The sequence below is a fragment of the Coloeus monedula genome, assembly GCF_965178545.1.
Source record: "Coloeus monedula genome assembly, chromosome: 1".
Lineage (NCBI taxonomy): Eukaryota > Metazoa > Chordata > Aves > Passeriformes > Corvidae > Coloeus > Coloeus monedula.
In genome coordinates, this window is record NC_138781.1 from 138,240,981 (window position 1) to 138,259,554 (window position 18,574).

The 18,574-nt window shown below is 40.4% G+C and overlaps 1 protein-coding gene across 1 annotated transcript in view; it reads right to left on the reverse strand.

The window, feature by feature from the left end:
- Positions 1–1,984: 1,984 nt before the first annotated feature.
- Positions 1,985–18,574, reverse strand: part of SNX31 (sorting nexin 31) — a gene marked incomplete at both ends in the record, with an annotated part of 34,264 nt that continues 17,674 nt past the window's right edge. The window contains 8 exon segments of the mRNA XM_082287343.1: positions 1,985–2,053; positions 2,588–2,758; positions 3,448–3,470; positions 3,473–3,485; positions 3,489–3,539; positions 4,117–4,177; positions 6,010–6,097; positions 11,553–11,655. Of these exon segments, the coding sequence (XP_082143469.1) occupies positions 1,985–2,053; positions 2,588–2,758; positions 3,448–3,470; positions 3,473–3,485; positions 3,489–3,539; positions 4,117–4,177; positions 6,010–6,097; positions 11,553–11,655 (579 nt within the window).

The following is an 18,574-nucleotide window of genomic DNA, read 5'->3' on the forward strand; positions in this document are numbered from 1 at the left end:
ACTTGAAAGATCAACATCTTTTAGTCATTTAGCTGTTCAGGAACCATCAGCAACAGATACTGATTCCTGCAAATGAACTTGGAATTGCATATTTTAGATGATGGGAATGTCTGTGTATGGATATGTAACGTTAAATTTTCCAAATGGGTATGATTCTCAACTAGAGAGAAAAACAAATGCATAAACAATCCTAGTGTGGAATCTAAGTACGAGTCTGTAAAATATATCAGCAGGTGCATATGGCTATACATACCTGATCTCCAAATATATTCTGTCTTTCTGTAAATTTCAAATGTGTCATTCAGAAACACTTGCAATAAGCAAATAAAATGAAGCAAGGTGTTGAACCCATCAAGCTAAAATAAAATTTTTTATTCAGACATGTTTTTTGCCCTCTTCTTCCTCCCAAAATTCAAGTTTTCCTCCTTTTCCTACCCAAAGAAGTTCTTACTAAATTTTTTAGAAGTTTACCTAACCAGAAAAACAGAGGTTGGGCTAAACACCACAAGCAAGTACACAGTGTTTTTACATCTTGGAGACAATTTCTCACTCACTAACCTGTTTTTGTTGGATGCTGGATTTCTTACTATTTTTCATCTATTCAGGCATCTTAATCTCTGGAACAGATTGACAAATGTAAATTTAGAATAAGCTGAAATGTTCTTCCAAGTACTGTAATAAAATATGCTGAGCAATTCAGCATTCAGTTACAACCAGCAGCAACAGTGTAGGAAATGAACTGTCAGAGTGGCCCTTCTCTCATAATTTTTCTGTTTTAGTACAAACTACTATTAACAGCTGATTAGTTACATAATGAATGCCAATCTTAATAATTAAAAGTTTACTTCTATGAGATCCAATCTTTCCCAAGATTAAAATTGGTCTTTTCTTCTGAATCAGTTATAGTTTAAAACTATGAAATAACATGATGTTCATTGCCTCACTGCTCACTCTAATCAGCATGGGCCTAGAAGATCACACATGGTCTTTTCTTTTTCTCTCTTCAGACATTTTCAGTTGGCAGACAAAGACTTTAGATATCACAAGGTTAAACAAAGACACTACTAATGCTGGAAATAATTTTTAAAAATATCAATATCTAAACATACTTCCATCCTGAAAGGCCCACACAAAAGACAGAAGTATTTTAGCTGCAAATCAGATTTTTAGTTTATTAACACTTCAAGTTAAAATCAAAAATTTTCTCAGTGTGAATGTCACAGATCTCAATTTGGTCTAACATTGCAGCAGATGGAGCTAGCAAGTGAAGTGGGGAAAAATTGAAAGCCAAAAATGGATATAACAGGGTAGTGCAGAACATACAAAAAATTATGCCATCTATATCCTTACCTTATACCACCTATATCCTTACTCAGAAAAAGTCAAAGTCAAGGAGAGAGAACATAAAACATATTATTAAAGCTGTGATGATAAACCTTCTAACATTCAGAATATTATTTCAGTAAAACTGAGCAAAGATGTGCTTTTTAATCAATTAATCCTGGACTGAAATCTTGGAATGTGCAAGATACTTTTCCTCAATGGTACTTCTCTCAGCACAGTTGTAAGAGTGATAGAGTAGCAGTCTTATCTCATATTAAATACAAATTCCTGTACCAACACACATGCTCACCATTTCTTGGCCTTTGGCTGCCTTCATCATCTGTTCTGATACCATTTTCTTCAAGCGGCTACTGAACAAAAAGGTCTAAAGACCAGAGAACTTTCTGATTTCTTCAAAATGACATACTTGACTCTTCTACTCCTTCTCCAGGAGAAAATTACAGTCCCTAACTACTGAACTATCATTTTCCTGACTCAGTTAATTTGACTCTCTTCTTAACATCCTTATAGTGCAACAAACGAGCTGCAGTTCCTTGTGCCCCAGCTTCAGTATGACTAACCCTGTAAGATTACATTTTACTCTGATCCTTTCCTAAAAGGATTGAGAAATAACCTGCTTTGTGTACAAAATTATCCAGTTTCATGTGCCTGAGTCATTGTCCTCAAATTGGAGCTCCAGTGTGTCATCTTTACTATCCTTTGCAGCACCCTGGAAAAACAAAGAGAAAAACCAACCAGAAACCCTCTAGCCAATGAACACAGGGAGCAGCTAAAACGAGCATTAATGTGTTCAGCCTTAAATCAGAATCAGTCAATTAGGTTCATTTTATACAGTATACAAATAAAACAGCTGGAATCTCTACCAGAACACTTTCCCTGTGGGAAGGAGCAAGTGGGAGGTAGGAAGGGGGAGTCTTTGTGAGCATAAACCTGGCTAAAGCAGTTATTTTGCTCCCTCACAAAACTCTGACAACTCTACCTCCAAAAGGAGAGGAAAGGGGCAGGTAAAGCATGACACGGAATGCTAGGAAAGGAAGAAAATGGCAGAGTAAAGCAAGATATTTCACTGCTGTAAAGGCTGCCAAGGGAGTATGTTTCAGAAGAGGTTTGGAGGGGAATATGGGCAAGTGGAAGAGATTTAAAACACATCATCCCCTTCTCCCCAGACCTTCCAACCATATTTTTCATGAAGAGGAAGTGAATGTAGATACAAAGTCAGTGAAGTACTTATAAGAAGAGTAACCTGCCAAATTCTTAACCTGTTGATTTTAAAGCTGACCTCTTTGATTTGGTTAGTAGGTGGTGTTATACAGCAGCTGATCTCATCATTGCCAACATGGATGTCAGCTGAACAGCTTTCTTCTGGATAGTCACAAATAAAAGGATCAAACATTAAGCTGAACATACCACAGAACTGCATTTCTCAAATTTGCATTGGGAACTGCACCAAAAAGACAGAACTAATGCAATTTGCTGTAAAGGCAAGTAGGTCTAGTGATTTGGAGAGAAAAAAAAAGGGAAAAAAGAAAAGAAAAAGTGCTATAAGACAAATGTTTAAAATTCCTAATACTCTTTCTTCTGGAAGGACACAGATTCACCACAATAGGTTCAGTGCTTGATTCAGAGAATAGTGCTCACAGTCCAGAGTTAGAAACTTGATTTTTTTTTTTGAACGGGATATGATGAAATGGGTCTTTTGGATGATTATCAGATATGATGACAGTAAGAGATAAAAATAACAAGTAAGAAATACTGTGAACAACAGACCCAGCAGTCTGAATTTTCATCTGGTTGCCTAAGCTGAATGACAAACTTTTGGACCTGAGTTTTGCAGAGAAGAATAGCATTCAGTCGAAAACTTCTTCCCAGTCCTTGGGATCCAGCTCATTCTGTTGGGATTTTTTAAAAATATCAACAGAAATAGGAATCTCCTTTTCTATTTGGTCATTCAGTATAATACCAGGAGATGGGAGACCTGGGTCTCTAGTTCAAATGACTCCACAAAACCATGCTCTGTTTTTGAAGTCACAGCCCCTAGTATCATTTCTTAAAAAAACCCACTCCTTTGTTCTGTTTAAATTGATTTTTTAAATACCATTTTACCTTTGCTTTGTTTATATTTTTTGTAGAAATTCAAGTTCCTACATCTGCTCGTCTGTTGATTTAACCCAATTCCTCTTAACTTCCTGGAGTGCCTTAAAAGGATTTTTAAAAATAGCAGCAAAAGTCAGCAAAAACGTATTTCCTTTTACATAAACATTTAGAAATACATAGAAATAGAAAGCTTGTGGTTTATTTTGGTTTTTAAACAAGCTTTTTAAACAAAGCCTTTGATTTTAGGACAAATTCACTCTATGCTGTTCTTTCCTCATGAATTAATAGTTTCCTAAGTTGAGTGTAGGTGTACAACTCAACACACCTACAGTTCACTTACATGCTCTCATATCATGGCAGAGTGCCTACATATTAGGAACATTAGGATACATATATCACCTTGAAAATACAGTGGATAGATACCTAAATGTGTCCTTTTTGTGTAATATTTTTCCCATGCATAAGACATAGGTGAATCAGAATCTCTAATACAAGGGTTTGAAGGAGAAAAAAAACCCAAACCACCAGCAAGCCCACTATCAACAACAGCTATATCCAACACTTAGAAAAGTGCCACAAAGCAATGCCAACAGGTACCATTTCTAAATATGTCAAGCATTTGAATAATTTAATGTGGAAAAGGTAACCTTAAAGTTTACAAAGTCCTTTCAGTTTTACCTGCAAGTTCAGTGAAGTTCTGCAATCCATCAGCAGTGTATCGAGAGAAGGATCCCAAGCCAAGGGGAAAACATGAAGAAATGCTTCTGTTGAATGGTGGTTTGATTTTTTTCAGCTAAATAAAATGGGAGCACAATCCAGAAAGATGTCATTACTTACCAGATTAAAAACCACCCAGCCAAACAACAGATGTGATCTTGAAGTGTGTACTGTACTCATTCTTTATACATTGTAGCAGAATGGAAATAAACTAGAGTCAGGTTATCGAATCTCTCCACTTTGATTTTGGTAGTACCAAGCACAGAAGTTACATAGAGCTAACATTTTTCCCTCCTTTTCTCAAACAACTCTGGGTTTCTCTACACAGTAGTTGGTAAGGCTCCTAGAGCAGCCACTGCCATGCTGCAGTGCTGGCATACAAGACCTAGCCTGAAGCCAGCTAGCTGCACCACCAACCACTGTGGAGCTGCAGCAGGCTGAGGTCAGTGCAGCAGCAGAGCAAACTGAACACTCTGTTATCCACGTGCTGGGGGCACAGCTGGCCTGAGCCCTTTGATCTAAAGCAGCCTGGGTAAATCTCCACAACCATACAATTGGAGCAGCACAGGCTCCACAGCCAATACAGATGTATCACTTGAACTACTCCGGGTCCTGCAGCCCAGACAGCCCCAGTTCCTACCTCTGGGCTTGGAGCAGTGCTAGATGGAGAAGTATCTACTCAGACAGTTTGCCATAGCTGAGAAGCATGCAGTTATTTCACTGGACTGCTAGCTCTGCTGTTCATAAAGGCATGTATACGGAAACAGAGAAGGATTAGTAGAGGCCAAGCTCTACTGCAGTAGATTTAAACCAGACAAGTTACACCACCATCAAACAACAGGTTCTTGAGTACCTTCAAGCCAAGCAACTTTCCTTGCTGCCACCAAAAGACATGGTCTGTTCTTCCTCTTCCGCTCCATTCATTCGTCTGCTGCAGTCAATACAACTCACTAAGCAAGCAAAAGTAGATTTCTTTTTTTTCTTTTTCATTGTAGGGAGAAGTAGACCAGAGCACAACTGCAGCAAGGAGCCATTAGACTGGCCCTGCTGTACTGCCTAACTGCCCCCTCGGGGCACTCTGACAAATGGTACCTTGGCACCAGGCTCCCTGTCCCCAGGGTTTATCCTCACCCACAAGTCAGCATTACCATTTGCTGCAAGCAAACAGAACCAGGGGACTGACTCAGGCCAAAAATAGGCCATCAAAACCAAATAAAAAATAAAGAGCCAGTATTTTTAGACCAGGTTAGCTCACCAGTCCAGTTCACCACTGTCTGCCCACACAATTCCACCAGCATAACGGAGGAGTAGCCCAAGGAACAAGCAAATGAAAGGGGAAGAGTGCTCTCCTGTTTAAGCCAGGCCACTTACTAAAAGAAATGCTCAAGCTATGGTCTCAAGCATTATGTATATTAGTGTATAGAAATGAGCACTTCAGATGAAAAAAAGTAATCCATCTCTGCCCAGAGAGGCAGCTTGCAACTCAGAACTTGAAGTTCTCTTCTATATTGTTTACGGGTATATTTTTATTTGTGGCCACTGCATTGTGCAAGTATAAATATTAAGAGGCAAGGAGCCACAAAACACCTCTCTATTATTCTGAAAGAAAGAGGGAATAAATAGCTAGCTACAGTAAAGGACCCTTCAGGAGTACTACAGTGCTAAAATTTAAAACATGCAGCACCACAGAAACCAGCTGATTCCAATTAAAAATTGGCCTCAAAAAAAAAAAAAAACCAACAGTCAAGCTGTTGAAACTTGAAGGCTTCATAACTAAGTTATTCAAGGGATTTCCTTCTCTGCTTGTAGTAGTTGTCATGCATCTTAGTAGTTTCACTTAAGCTTCTTGCTCACCACTTTCTGATCCCAAGCTTACAGTGCAACTCCTTCATGCTCTGAAGACTCACATAAGGAAGTTCAAGTTCTGCCACTTTTTTCACCCCTGGGAAAAGAAGAAAAACCACAGAGACATTTGGTGAAATCTAGTGAAATAGCTCAACTACTTTCATGTATCAATTATTGCTGGCTAGCAATGTGCTTTTAGAGAAGAAAAACAATACAAATTCTGGAGTAAAGTTAGGAGACAAGCTAATTACAGGACACGTGGGTGCAAACTTCCAGGACTGGTGCTTTTCTGGAACAGATCACCAGACGAGATGTATAAAATGTCAATGTACAGCAAGAAAAGCATGTCACTCTTCAGAGATCACTACTTTTCTGCTTATTTTTTCAAAAAATGTGAGTCTAATAGGCCCAAACCTGTAACCATTTAATTTTAAGCCGATAGCATGATTCAGCAGAACACTTAAACATACCTTTTCGAGCCTGTGAGCATCTAAACATTTTTTGGCAGTGGAATGTGGATTACATTTGGACTTGATGTATTTGTGAGGATTATCAAAGATGCATAGAAATGTAATCAACTGAAAAACTTTTCTATTCTCTTGTGTATCTGATCATATCACAATACAAGGCAAAAATAATTTCATCTGGAACTGCAGTGGAAGATACATTTGAGACATAGTAACTGCCAACTGTGTACTCAGAGATGTCTTTCACAGCAGAATGAAATGGGCAAGTGAATAATAAATAATATAGACACAGACTGTAAAGTTCTTACCTCACTAAGTAAGCCTGAGTTCCTTAGTAAGTCTAGTAGTAACTGGATCTTCATTTTAAAAAAACATTCAGAAGAGCACTAACATCTCTATGCCAACGAAAAGACTGAAAAAAGCTAAATGACTTGTGAAAAACGGGGTTCACTCTCCTGTGAGAATTTAAAGGGTTAAATATAAAGACAATAAGAGACACATAAAATAAAGCAAAGAGGTAACGGCTGGGTGCCTTGGCGCTCTGCCAAGAGCACACCTGATGCTCGAGGATAGTCCTTTTTATACCATTTTTACTGTCTGTTCTTATGCATATTCAAACTTTTCCAGGAGCTGTTCTGCGTGGCCACTCCTTGGTTCCGCCTTTTTAGAGCATGCGTATTCTTCTGCCGTGCGGTTTTATTTCTTTCGATTCTTGAGGTTGGGCCCGCTAGGTAAGAGTCGATGGTGGGGTGGCTCTCTTAATTCCCCAGACAGTCAGGGCTGATTGCAGCTTTGGCCTCTTTGCCCCCCGGGCGGAGCGGTGATAGCGGCTCTGGGGCCCCCTGGCCCTGCCATTCTCCGGGCAGAGCAGCCTTTGGGCCCCTTTGTTCCCTGGACAAAGTGTTGATCAGCAGCTTCTCGGGCCTCATCCTCTGTTCGCTTGGAGGTTATCTTACTTGCTCACACTTGCTAATATTCTTGCTAAAAAGAAAGAAAACTACATTCACACAGCAAAAGCATTTCTAACATTATATAATATCTACCTTAATACTTGCGAGAAGCCAATATTACAATATATGTTTATAACAGACTGCAGTGCCTAACGTAACTCCAGTCAACAGCTAAGAGTGTTCACCATCCTCATGTGGCCTGAACCTATCCCAGTCACACAGGCCTGGATCCTGCCTTATCCACATACCCACCCGCATGGGAAACAGGACATCAGCAGACCAATGAAGACACAAAAGCCTCTTCACACACTCACAACCCTGATTTACAGCTTGCCTAATAACACTGTGGTCAAACTTCAGTTACTGGCAGTTAAGAAAAGAAACATGTAATGATATAAAGGAAAGTAAGCTAGAGACATTGTTTATAAACATAACAATAGAGCTTCCTGTCCTATTGTTAAACTCAGCATGTGATCTGTAAATTAAGAACTGTTTTATGTAGGTATGGCCATCTGATTAAATGCCTACCTAGAATACACACCCAATAGTTCCCATGTGATGAAGTTGCAACGTGACTTACAAACTCAAAGGGATGACATTCATATGTGAAAGTCTTACCCCTACACCGCACTCTCTCTTGCCATACTTTGTTCCCCACTACCAGACTTTCCAAGATGTAGAGAGAGAGAGCTTGAGGGAATTTATCAGACCAGATGGGTCTTTTAACCTGAGCAGGATCATGCAAGCCTTGTTCAGATTTCAGGTTCAGTCACTGCAGCCAACAACAACAACAGCAAAAAAAAAAAATCCAAGGGAGGGCTAAGTTAAGCACCTTGTAAAACTTACCAGAGAGCTTTATCCTCACAATCTTGAAAAAAAAAATAGGCTAAAATATTATATAAATTCTCTCGACAGACCCACCTCACACAATGTAACCTTCAAAAACAAAGAAGGTCAGAAGCTTCACTATACACTAGCATGAATAAAGAAGTGTTCAATACCTATTAATGTAACTGTTTTAAAATTTTCCCTTATGTCCCATTTAACTGCTCATTTAAAAGAAAATATAACCACTCCCATATTCCAGCATGTGAATTTGTGATGAGTTTCATAACTTTCAAAGCAATGTAAAAATGTAATAAAATAGACTGTTTAGTACTGTCATGAATTTATTCTCTAATGCAAGGCATCTGCCATGTGTTTCCAGATCTTCACTACTAAATCCTCAAATCCTGTTTTACAGTGAGCACTATGTGCTCTGAGTTAACAACATTACTCATGAGCATCACAAATACATATTTTTACAGGATTTGTGTCTTTTCCAGGCTGATAAAGTTCTCTTGTTTTTCTAGGAAATATCTACATGTCCTGCCCCTTTAATGAAAACACCAGTCTTGTAGCATTCTCTGTCAAGGCTTCTGGCAAGAGCAGAATTGAGCTCTGTTGAGCTTTCATTATCAATAGTGCATAAGGAGGAGAAACACTATCTGGCTTGACATTTGGGTTGCTTTTAATTTGCTGTGGCCTCTCTACATCTTCTCTGAAAAAAGGGCAGAAGTAGCACCAACAGAAAATGAAGACAATATTTGCAGAACCAGCTGCACAATGGGATAGTGGGGACAGAAAAATCAGGCAAAGGTGAGCCCATTAACCACTGAATCTGATTGGGACAGTTGTCTTATTATGGTTTAGGTTCTGAAAAATCAAAGCCTAAGTTCAAACTGCCATAACCTAAAAGAATTCAGTACCATTGAAGCATTCCTAAATTCCACAGTGACCATAACCTCCTGAGTTTGCTCAGGAAAAGTGGTGTGGCAATTATAAGAAATCTCTTCAGTCCTGAGAATACTACTGTCATAGCTATTGTGGCAGATCATGCAACCTAATGCTTTGGTCAGAGAGGATGGACTTTGAGCATAAAGTGGAAGTGTCAGGTTTCTCTTCTTCCAATACACTTCAAACTCTGTGTCACAGTGATGGCATTTTAAATTCATCTTCACAGTTCAGAAGGGTTTTCTCCAGCTGTATCAGCTGTTTTAAAAAGCAGACGGTTTTGTGCATAGAAAAAAGTAGATACCAAGCTAAAGGTAAGAACTGTTCGCAGTTAAAATTAAAAAACACATTAGTGAGGTTTCCCTTATCCCTCTTAATATCAGGGCTGTTACCAGAGAGGGCAGCAGACCATTAAAATCACTTGTCTCACAGTCAATTCAGACACCAGATATGATGGGAAGAAAGTTTCAGAAGTCCAAACACAAAAGACGAAAAAGTGACTATCACCTTTTATTCTTCTGCCACTGTGCTGTTGTCAGAAATTAATTCAAGAAACTAGCCACAGACTAATGTGTTATCCTTTAGTAGTATAATACTAAGCATACCAAATGGCATTTCCAAGGAATGGCAAACACAGATCTCAGATTTAATATGATTTTGGCTGGTTTTATTTCTTGGTTCAAAGCACAAACTGGTATATGCTGCCTGAATACCAGAATATTAGGGAGTGATGGTTGTTAAACCGACCTCCACCACAAAATAACAGTGAATGTAGTAGCAATTTACAGTGACAAAAGTTAAATAATTCCCAAAAGTCCTATTTCATCTTTAAGACCACAAGAGAAGAAATGGTATCTGCAGTATTTTAAACGTTGTTGTTTCTTTACAGTAGCACATAAACGTTAAACATATATAAAAGCAACATACAAAGCAATATACAACACCACTGACTGGCTTGGAAATTACCGTGACCCACTGCAAACTGACAAGTTTATCAAGCAAAAATTATTAATGTTTTTTTAAGTATATTAAAAAAATCCTTTCCTTACTCAAGGCTCCTATACACATTTCTTGTCTAAAAATGTCTCCTTACTTCTTCCATCCTCTTAGCACCTACTTCTCTCTCCCCAAATCAGAATTTCTATCTCCCTACCACCCTCAAGGCTTTTTGCCTTTGGCATCTCCCACCTCATGAGTCTCCTGTTGCAGGGTCTAAGGCCGACTCTGACACTTATGTTTCCGGAAGAACCCGTCCCAGCATTGCCTCAGGTGGTGCAAACCCCAGGGCAGAACAAAGCCAGCAAGGGCTCACCTTTTGTTACCCAGTTTATGGTTCCTGTGCACAGATAGTGTAAATTCTGAGGCTGGACTAACACCCATCAGCTAGACAGAGCACAGCAAATACGTGTTCAGCTCCTTTATACCTGTGGCCAGTTGAGAACTGCCTTCACAAACTCAGATTGCAAAGGCACAGCAGAAACACGGTGCACACTTTTCCGTACGGTGAGAGGAAATTTCAGAATCCCATGACAAAGAGCAGCACCTATCTGACAGATGTGTGCTTTGTTATTGCTGTTAGGATTAGGAAATGAGGGCAACCAAAGAAGCCTTGCTCATGCACACACGTGCAAATACACAAAATAGGCAGAGCCATTGCTGCTCCTCCTCTTCTGGCATAAGGAGGGAACTCCAGCTAAAGTTGCAAACACAAACCAACCAATTGTGTAAACAATATTTGGTTGCTACTGGTTTCAAATTTTAACTAGCAATTGTTTACTGTGTGTATTCCAACAGCTGTTACAGACATCCCAGAGCCAGTGCTAGAACTGCACCAACACTGCAAACACACAGTTCCACAGAAAGCACCAAGGGACACAAAACAAGCAAAGAGAAGCACGCAGAAAAAAAGATGCATCAGTTGTGCACTCAGTTTTAACAGCAGCTGCCAGCCAAGACATAAGTGAAGACTAGATAATTTCTGACCTCAGTATTCAAGAACTTTCACCCACACTATGCCAAACCAAAGGCAACTTAATAATGAATGTGTCTCTATATATTTTTTTGATTCTATCATATGTGAAGGAAACGTGAACTTGACAGCTAAATGCCATAGAAGCAGAAGACATGTAACATTAAGAAGTTAATTCTGGATTATTCTAAGAACCCAAAAATCTCATCTGCAAAACCAGCAATGCTCCCCAGCCCTCTGGAACAATAAACTCCTCAAAGCCCACAGAAAATACTCTTGTATATCTTCAAATAGAGAGGTTTATCCTTTCCTAATTGAAATTATATTAATTTTTGTCCACTTCTCACAAATGGGAACTTTCAACACAATTCTAGAAAGCCATTACCTATAATATTCTTTCTGCAGTGCCTGATGTCTGGATATAAAGTCTAATATTGCTGCCATCAGCGAGGTGAACGTCCAAAAAAGCTCTCTGGGTTTGGATCTTAAATGTATCCTGTTGGGTGGAAATGCAACATTGTTTTATAGTTTCCATATTGTTGAAATACTTCTGAAGATGCTGATGCTCCATTCCCTATTTACCCAAGTAAAATAAACAATTGATATTACCACTTAGTACACATAAAGTTATTAAAATTACTATTAAAGCTTGCAGATGACAAAAAATAAATATGCAGAACAGCAAATGGGAAGATACCGAAGAATTAGAGGAGGGTCTTTTTGGTGTTAAGAGACACAGGCTACCTGGTGTCTCAGTGTCTGTAGGCATGATGCAGTGGCTTCCTAGGAAGTAGAGACTCGAAAAACAGGAGGTGGATACACAAATGCAGGTGAACATTTAAAGCCACAAAAGGAAAAAGTGCATCCCTGTAACTACACCTAGGAAAGCGTCTGGTGAGAATAATGAGCCTACAGTATCTGAATAGACCGAGCCACTGCTACAGGAATACTGTGCAGTGCCAGTGCCCAAGGTCCAAACCACTGCACAGTGAGAGGCGTATAAAGAAGAAACTGGAAAGCATTTAGGTCATGAGAAAACAGGTCTCAAATAAGTGACCTCAGAGAACTGTCCTTTGTGTAGACATAATAAAGGAGTGATTTGCAATCTGGAAAACTAAAGCACAAAAGCTAGATCCATTGGCTGTCAGCTGATGATACACAGAGTCAGACTAGAGGCAAAGCTGACATTTCTAACAGTGAGGTAGTGCACAGAAATGGGTTATTCTCTACTGGTTTTATATCAAGACCTTATATGTCCCTAAAAGACTTTCCTGAGCTCATATTTAGAAAGTGCCATACCTTGCTCTGCATGAGAAGTCTGTTACTCATTTCAGGAAGATGGGGACTAGTTTGAGAACACCTTCGGGATTCCATCTGGATTAGGTGGCAGAAACTCATCACTGCATCTCCTCCTCCTGTTGACTGCCCTGTATCAGAAGACAGCAGTGGTCCTTCTGGCATTTTTGTTAATTGAGAAGAGAGACTTCCCTTGACAATGATAGCAGAGGAAAATGCTGGAATTGCACATAACTGCATGAAACATTAAATTTTAGTTCCTTGTATCCACCTTTGCTAGCTTGGCAGAAAATATGGAAGGGTTCCTGGGAACCCTTAAGTTTCAAGTACTTGCAGCGGGTTGAGTTCGAAACCGGGCGGAAACACCAATTAAGTGTAGTGGTTTTGGTTCAAAATATTCATTACTTACTTATTTTCCTTCTGTGAGATAAGAATTAGGAGAAAGCAAAGCAGGCACAAACCTTAAACAGTTGCAGTACAATGAAAGAGTTTTATTACTAATAGAATTAAAAGTAAAGAGACAATAACAAAATAAAATTAAAGCAAATCCTCCCCCCCCCCCCCCCCCCCAGCATTTCTCTCCTTTTACCCAGCTCGCACAAGGAAAACAGAACATGGGATGTTAGTCAGTGTTCCAGTTCTTGAAAAGTCTCTCTCTTACGCTTAAGGAAAAAAGGGTTTTTCTTCAGTTGCACGTGGTTCCCAAACTGCCACCAACAGCAGATCCGCCCGGAAACAAACAATCTGCTGTGTGTAGAACATCTCTCCCATGAAAAATCTCACAGTTCCTTCACACTGCAAAACACGGGCCATCACATGGGGTTATTAATCTTTTTAAGGATAAGTTCTTTTGGCCTGCACACAAAGGCTTTTCTTCGCCACAAGTCTCTAACAGCCTCTTACTACTTCTATATAGCCTGGCATAAGCATTCTTCACAATCTTCACAGGCCACACGAAGATTCTCCATCCCCCCATGTTCTTCAAATGGATTAAAGAGACAAACAGTTTGTGGTATTACAGTTTCTTACCACGGCATGCAAGAAGGTTTCTTTTAAGCTGCGCGCCAGAATCGCGGCACCGCCCTCTTTTCTCCCGTCGCCATTTCCAGCTCCGTCCCACGGGACTCACTTCTCTTTCTCTCTGACTCTGACGCTGCCATGCTGAAGGGTGTCCTTGTTCAGGCTTTACGGTGGGGAAAGCCTCGCTCCCTTTGTGCTGCTGGCTGCGTGGTGTCTTCTTCAGTTCAGCACGAAGTGTGCTGGCTGCAGACAGGAGGCTCTGCCGGCTCCCGTTGACTCCGCCGGCTCCGCATGGAGAGGAGAGGGACCCGCCGGTCCCCAGAAGCCGCGCTGGATGGGTTTAGCTGTGAGCAGTCCATGGCTGGTTTTAGCTGTGAGCAGTCCATGGCTGGTTTGAGCTGCCTGTGGCTCTGGGACAGTCCCCCCCAGCCACCCAGGGTCCGTGCCGCAGCGTTGGGAAAGGGGGAAAGGGGCAGTGGCCCCAGCCCGGCCCGGCGGGGCCTGGAGGCTCGGAGCCCTCCCAGCTTCCAGCAGGCGAGCTCCGACAAAAGGGGGAAATCCTGTCTTTTCGTGCGGTTTAAATATGTAAATTGTGAGAAGCGTCATTGGTCTCAAAGACTGTCCATCAACTCAGGATCAACCCAATACAGTACTCTTGGTACCTTTCTGCAGAGTCTTCATGGTGTCTGTGTATAGGAGAATCTCCCAACTCCTGCAAGGTTAGCAAGAGCAGGGTGGCAGAGTTGACATTTATGCTGTGTGCTCTATTACCCCTCTTTGGGTACCTTGGAGAACATCCTAGGATGCATGACTCCAGTTAACTGACTCAGTTCAGATTGGTAAGTTTTTTTTTTTCAGTCAGAAAGACTGTATTTCCCGTAAATCTGGCTCAATTAAGAATTGTTTCAAGGTAAGATCAAGTACAAACAACAAATGTTGGTTTGGGGGTTTTCCCAACAAGAACTGAAAATTAAGAACCTGTTATAAAAGTTTGTAGAATATGTGGGGAAAAGCTGACGAAAGCCAAACCAAAACAATCTTTCTTATTTAAACAGACTTCTCACGGATTTTCCTGACACCCAGTATTTCACCTATCTGCATACCCACACACCTGTTTACATGTATTAAGGAATAAAAGAACCTCTTCTCAAGGCATTGAGTCCTTCTAGGGATTTAATCTTTATCCCCAAATCTATTTCTTTCTTATCTGGGAGTTGTTCCTCTTTCTTATCTTTCTTCTTGTTCTTCTTTCTTATCTAGTTGTTCCTCTTATTGAAATAAGCACTATGCTTCTGTGAAGTTACAAAAGCCCCTCTGTCTCTTACACAGAGGATCATCTGCCATGCTTTCTTGACTACTGTATTCCTGACACGGGAAGGAACAGACACTTCCTCACAAATACCTTTGGCACACATATTTTGGTATGAAATACTTCACATGTGATAAAAATGTATGTGAAGTGTGGAACAAACACATGCAAATATCAGAATGAGATAAAGACCCACCCCTCATCATTGACTCTCAACGAGGAGCAAGCAGGTTATTACAGAGCCAGTTTACTTGCCGGGGCTCAGCAGTGCTGGGGGCTAAAGTGTGCTCAAAGGCTCAAGCACCGCAGTAAGTGCTCCTGGGTGTGTGCTGTTTATGATGAAGCCTCCACAGGGAAAGGACATGGAGGATTTCATACATCTACTTCTCCCAGATCCTCACTGCCACCCCTACAGCTTTTACAACCTGGATACGGGGCACCTCATCCACTGCAGCTGCCCAGGGCTGGGAACACAGGGATCATGTTACCCTTCTGCCACTCCAAGGGAGTCCCATCTCACAGCACACTAGCCTAGTTGCCACCTCTCTACTCTGCAATCATGAGGGGAAAAAAGACAAGCATGATTCAAAGGTTCAAGCTACTTCCAAGCAGTTTCAGTTCTCCAAGAACACTGTGCAACATACTAATAGGCAGATTAATTTGAGAATCTTCAAGAAAGGATGTGTTAGAGGAAATGAAATCTGTCTCATGTAGAACAGCCACATTAAGTATCACTGTTTAATACTTAAACCAGCAGTTTCCACATCTGTCTTTTTAAAATGACATTATTTTATTTGATTCTACTGAACTACAAACACAGCTTCACATCATGGCATTGGGGACAAATTCACTACTTATCTCCAACTTTTGATTACTGTTCTTTTTAAAGGGACATGTGGTAATAGAACAAGGGAGAATGGATTTAAATGGAGGGTGGGTTTAGATTAGATACTAGGCCGAAAATCTTTACTGTGAGGGTGTTGAGACACTGGAACAGATTGCCCAGAGAAGCTGTGGATGTCCCATTCCTGGAAGTGTTTAAGAACAGGGTGGGCAGGGCTCTCAGCAATCTGGTCTAGTGGAAGGTGTCCCCGCCCATGGCAGGGGGATTGCAACTAGATGATCTTTAAGGGTCCTTCCAACCCAAACCAATCCATAATTCTGTGATTCCCTTAGTAAGGTTATGATACAGCAAACCAAAAATAAGAATCATCCTAAACTGTTGCGTTTGGGGATTTCCCTTCCCCCTTCCTTTTATCACCTGCTTTTAACTCAGCAGGCAGAACTGTCCATGCCAGAAACTCCACACATTGTTCAGTGTTACAAATATTTGTGTTTAGCCTCTTATCAGTGAAGTATTGTTGAGACCAAAGAAAATTACTTACATGAAACAAAAGGAGGAAACAGTGCAGTCTGTAAGGCAGGAGAAGACAGTGTTAAGTGAAGGAATACAAATACAGACATGTCCCAAAAATAACATGATAGAATCAAGCATAACTTTAATACAAATACAACAGAAAAAACAATTACCACTGTGAGCAATGATCCATTCCGTAAGTGCACGTGGCAATCCTAATCACTTCCAAAATTGATGGAAATTTCTTTTTAAATAAATTTGCAGCAAAAGCTCAGATTTTGTCCCAAGAAACTATTTCAGTTTTGGAAAGAGCACTAGAGTCTTATCTACTCAAAACAGGCACCAACATAAAGAAACCTTGTGTTTTGGCAACAGTAGATGTTCAGTAGAATTATTCCTGTTTCCTACACTTTTTCTCCTGAAATTCAGGAAACATGCCAAGTAACTTGAATTGGACACTTTTTTGTATCCCTTAATATTGTTTGAATATCCCCTTAACAGTGTTACTATTACCTGCAGTAAAATCTCCTGAAACATCTAGAACTGCTGTCTACTACCCACTAGTCTATCCCAGTAGCTTAAAGCACAGCTCAATCATTAACATAGGAGTACAGAATAGTACAGAGCTGATAAGGCATTTTCTTTGGGTTTTGGTTTTGATGAAAAAAAGAGAAGTTTTCATAAAGAAAGAAAAACAGAAACAAACAATAAGCCAACAAAAATGGAAACAAACAGAAAGACCTCAAAAATATGTATTTAATATAGCAAGAAAGATATCTATATATCTTTTTATTCCTCCCATTTTTCCTTTAGAGAACTTAAAGTTAAGTGATTTTGTTTTAACAGGAGTCAAACCTGAATCCTCAGCAAGCTCTCAGTGGGTCTGTTGCTCAGCTAAGAAGCATGGACCATAAAAGGAGAAAGGATGAGAATGAGTCCTTATTACAACAGATTTGAAAAGAACAGCAGGTCAGGAGACTGAACTGTATCTTAACATTGAAACAAAAATAAAACAGACACCTTTGAATTAAAATTCTTCAAAGCTTTCTATGCCAGAAACCTTCCCCCTTGGCCAGCACACAATACAAGTCTGAAAGTATAGGAACTTCCCATATGAAATTCAGATGAAATTCAGTTCTGTGTCCACCTGCACTTTTGAAATAGAAGTTAAATAAATAAGAAACACAACCTAGTTTGATATGAACAAGTAACATTTTTAGGGCAGTGCTGAAATCTTAGGTACTCAGTCTTCTGTTTGTGTACATACACATCCAACACATTTGTGAGTTACTGAGTGAGAAGAGAGGAATGTTCCAAACATGCATTCCTCCATTGCTTGCACAAATGGTGTGTTACAAGGTCAGGGAAGCAGAGATTGCATGGTCAGAGACAGGGGCTCTAGCCAAGAAAACAGCCTGTGATCAGACCAGCTTTGATTCCTGGTAACACCTTCAGATTTCTGGGTCACATTTTACCTACATTTCCAATACCATACACACCACAACTCTCTTATGGTATTCAATCCTTGGCCTCATGCTTGCTTTTCAGAAAGAGGGAACCACCTTATATCAGAGTCCTTTGCTGAAGAACCACATAAGAAGGCTACTTTTTGCCTGTTATCGGGCTCTGCTCTGTTATATTTGCTCAAGTACTCAAATTTTTCATCTGTCCTTTCATCAGCACCTGAATCCTTTTTCTCATGTTAGAGGCTGGTGTTCAACACAGACTGGAAAAGGTCAGCCTCCTAGATTGCCAACTCCAAACTTCTGCTACTTCAAGGAAACATGTCTTAATTCTATTCATAAGTGCATAATTACTGGCTGTCCTCACAGCTGCATCCTGAATACACCACATTATTCCATGGGTGCCCAACACAGACCATAATCTCAGGTTACATTCCAGGATATCGATGAGTTGCATGGAAATGATAGGGATTATATGTACCTGCTCATACTGTCTTTCTCCTGATGAAAAAGGAGAAGACACAACATAGTCACAAGGTCTCCTCTTGTTAGTGGCTTCTTGCAAGAACCACAGCATTTGTCTTTAGGAGCTGGAGGTAGTAAGGGATATACGGAATCAGTCTTTCCAGATTGGTCAAGTTTGCAGAGTTTGAGAGAGTGGAAGGGCAGGGGTGTTAGGTCATTCAACTCTGTGTTCAACTCTACTACATGATAGTGTTGGTAAATATTTCAGCAATGCTTGTTTTGAGCAAGACATCCATTCTGTCAAGCTGTCTCCCATCGTGTTGGGTGTTCTGCTGTCCCTTGACAACTCCTCCCATGAGATAAGTTACTGGGCCAACAGCCAGAGTATGCCTGCTGTAACCTCTGCAGCAGGAAAAGGTGGTGCCAGGCAAAACCAGGTGCCCGGAAAGCAGGGTTAGCCTGCATGGGCTTGTTCCAAACTTGGAAATTTGGCCCTGTTAGATAC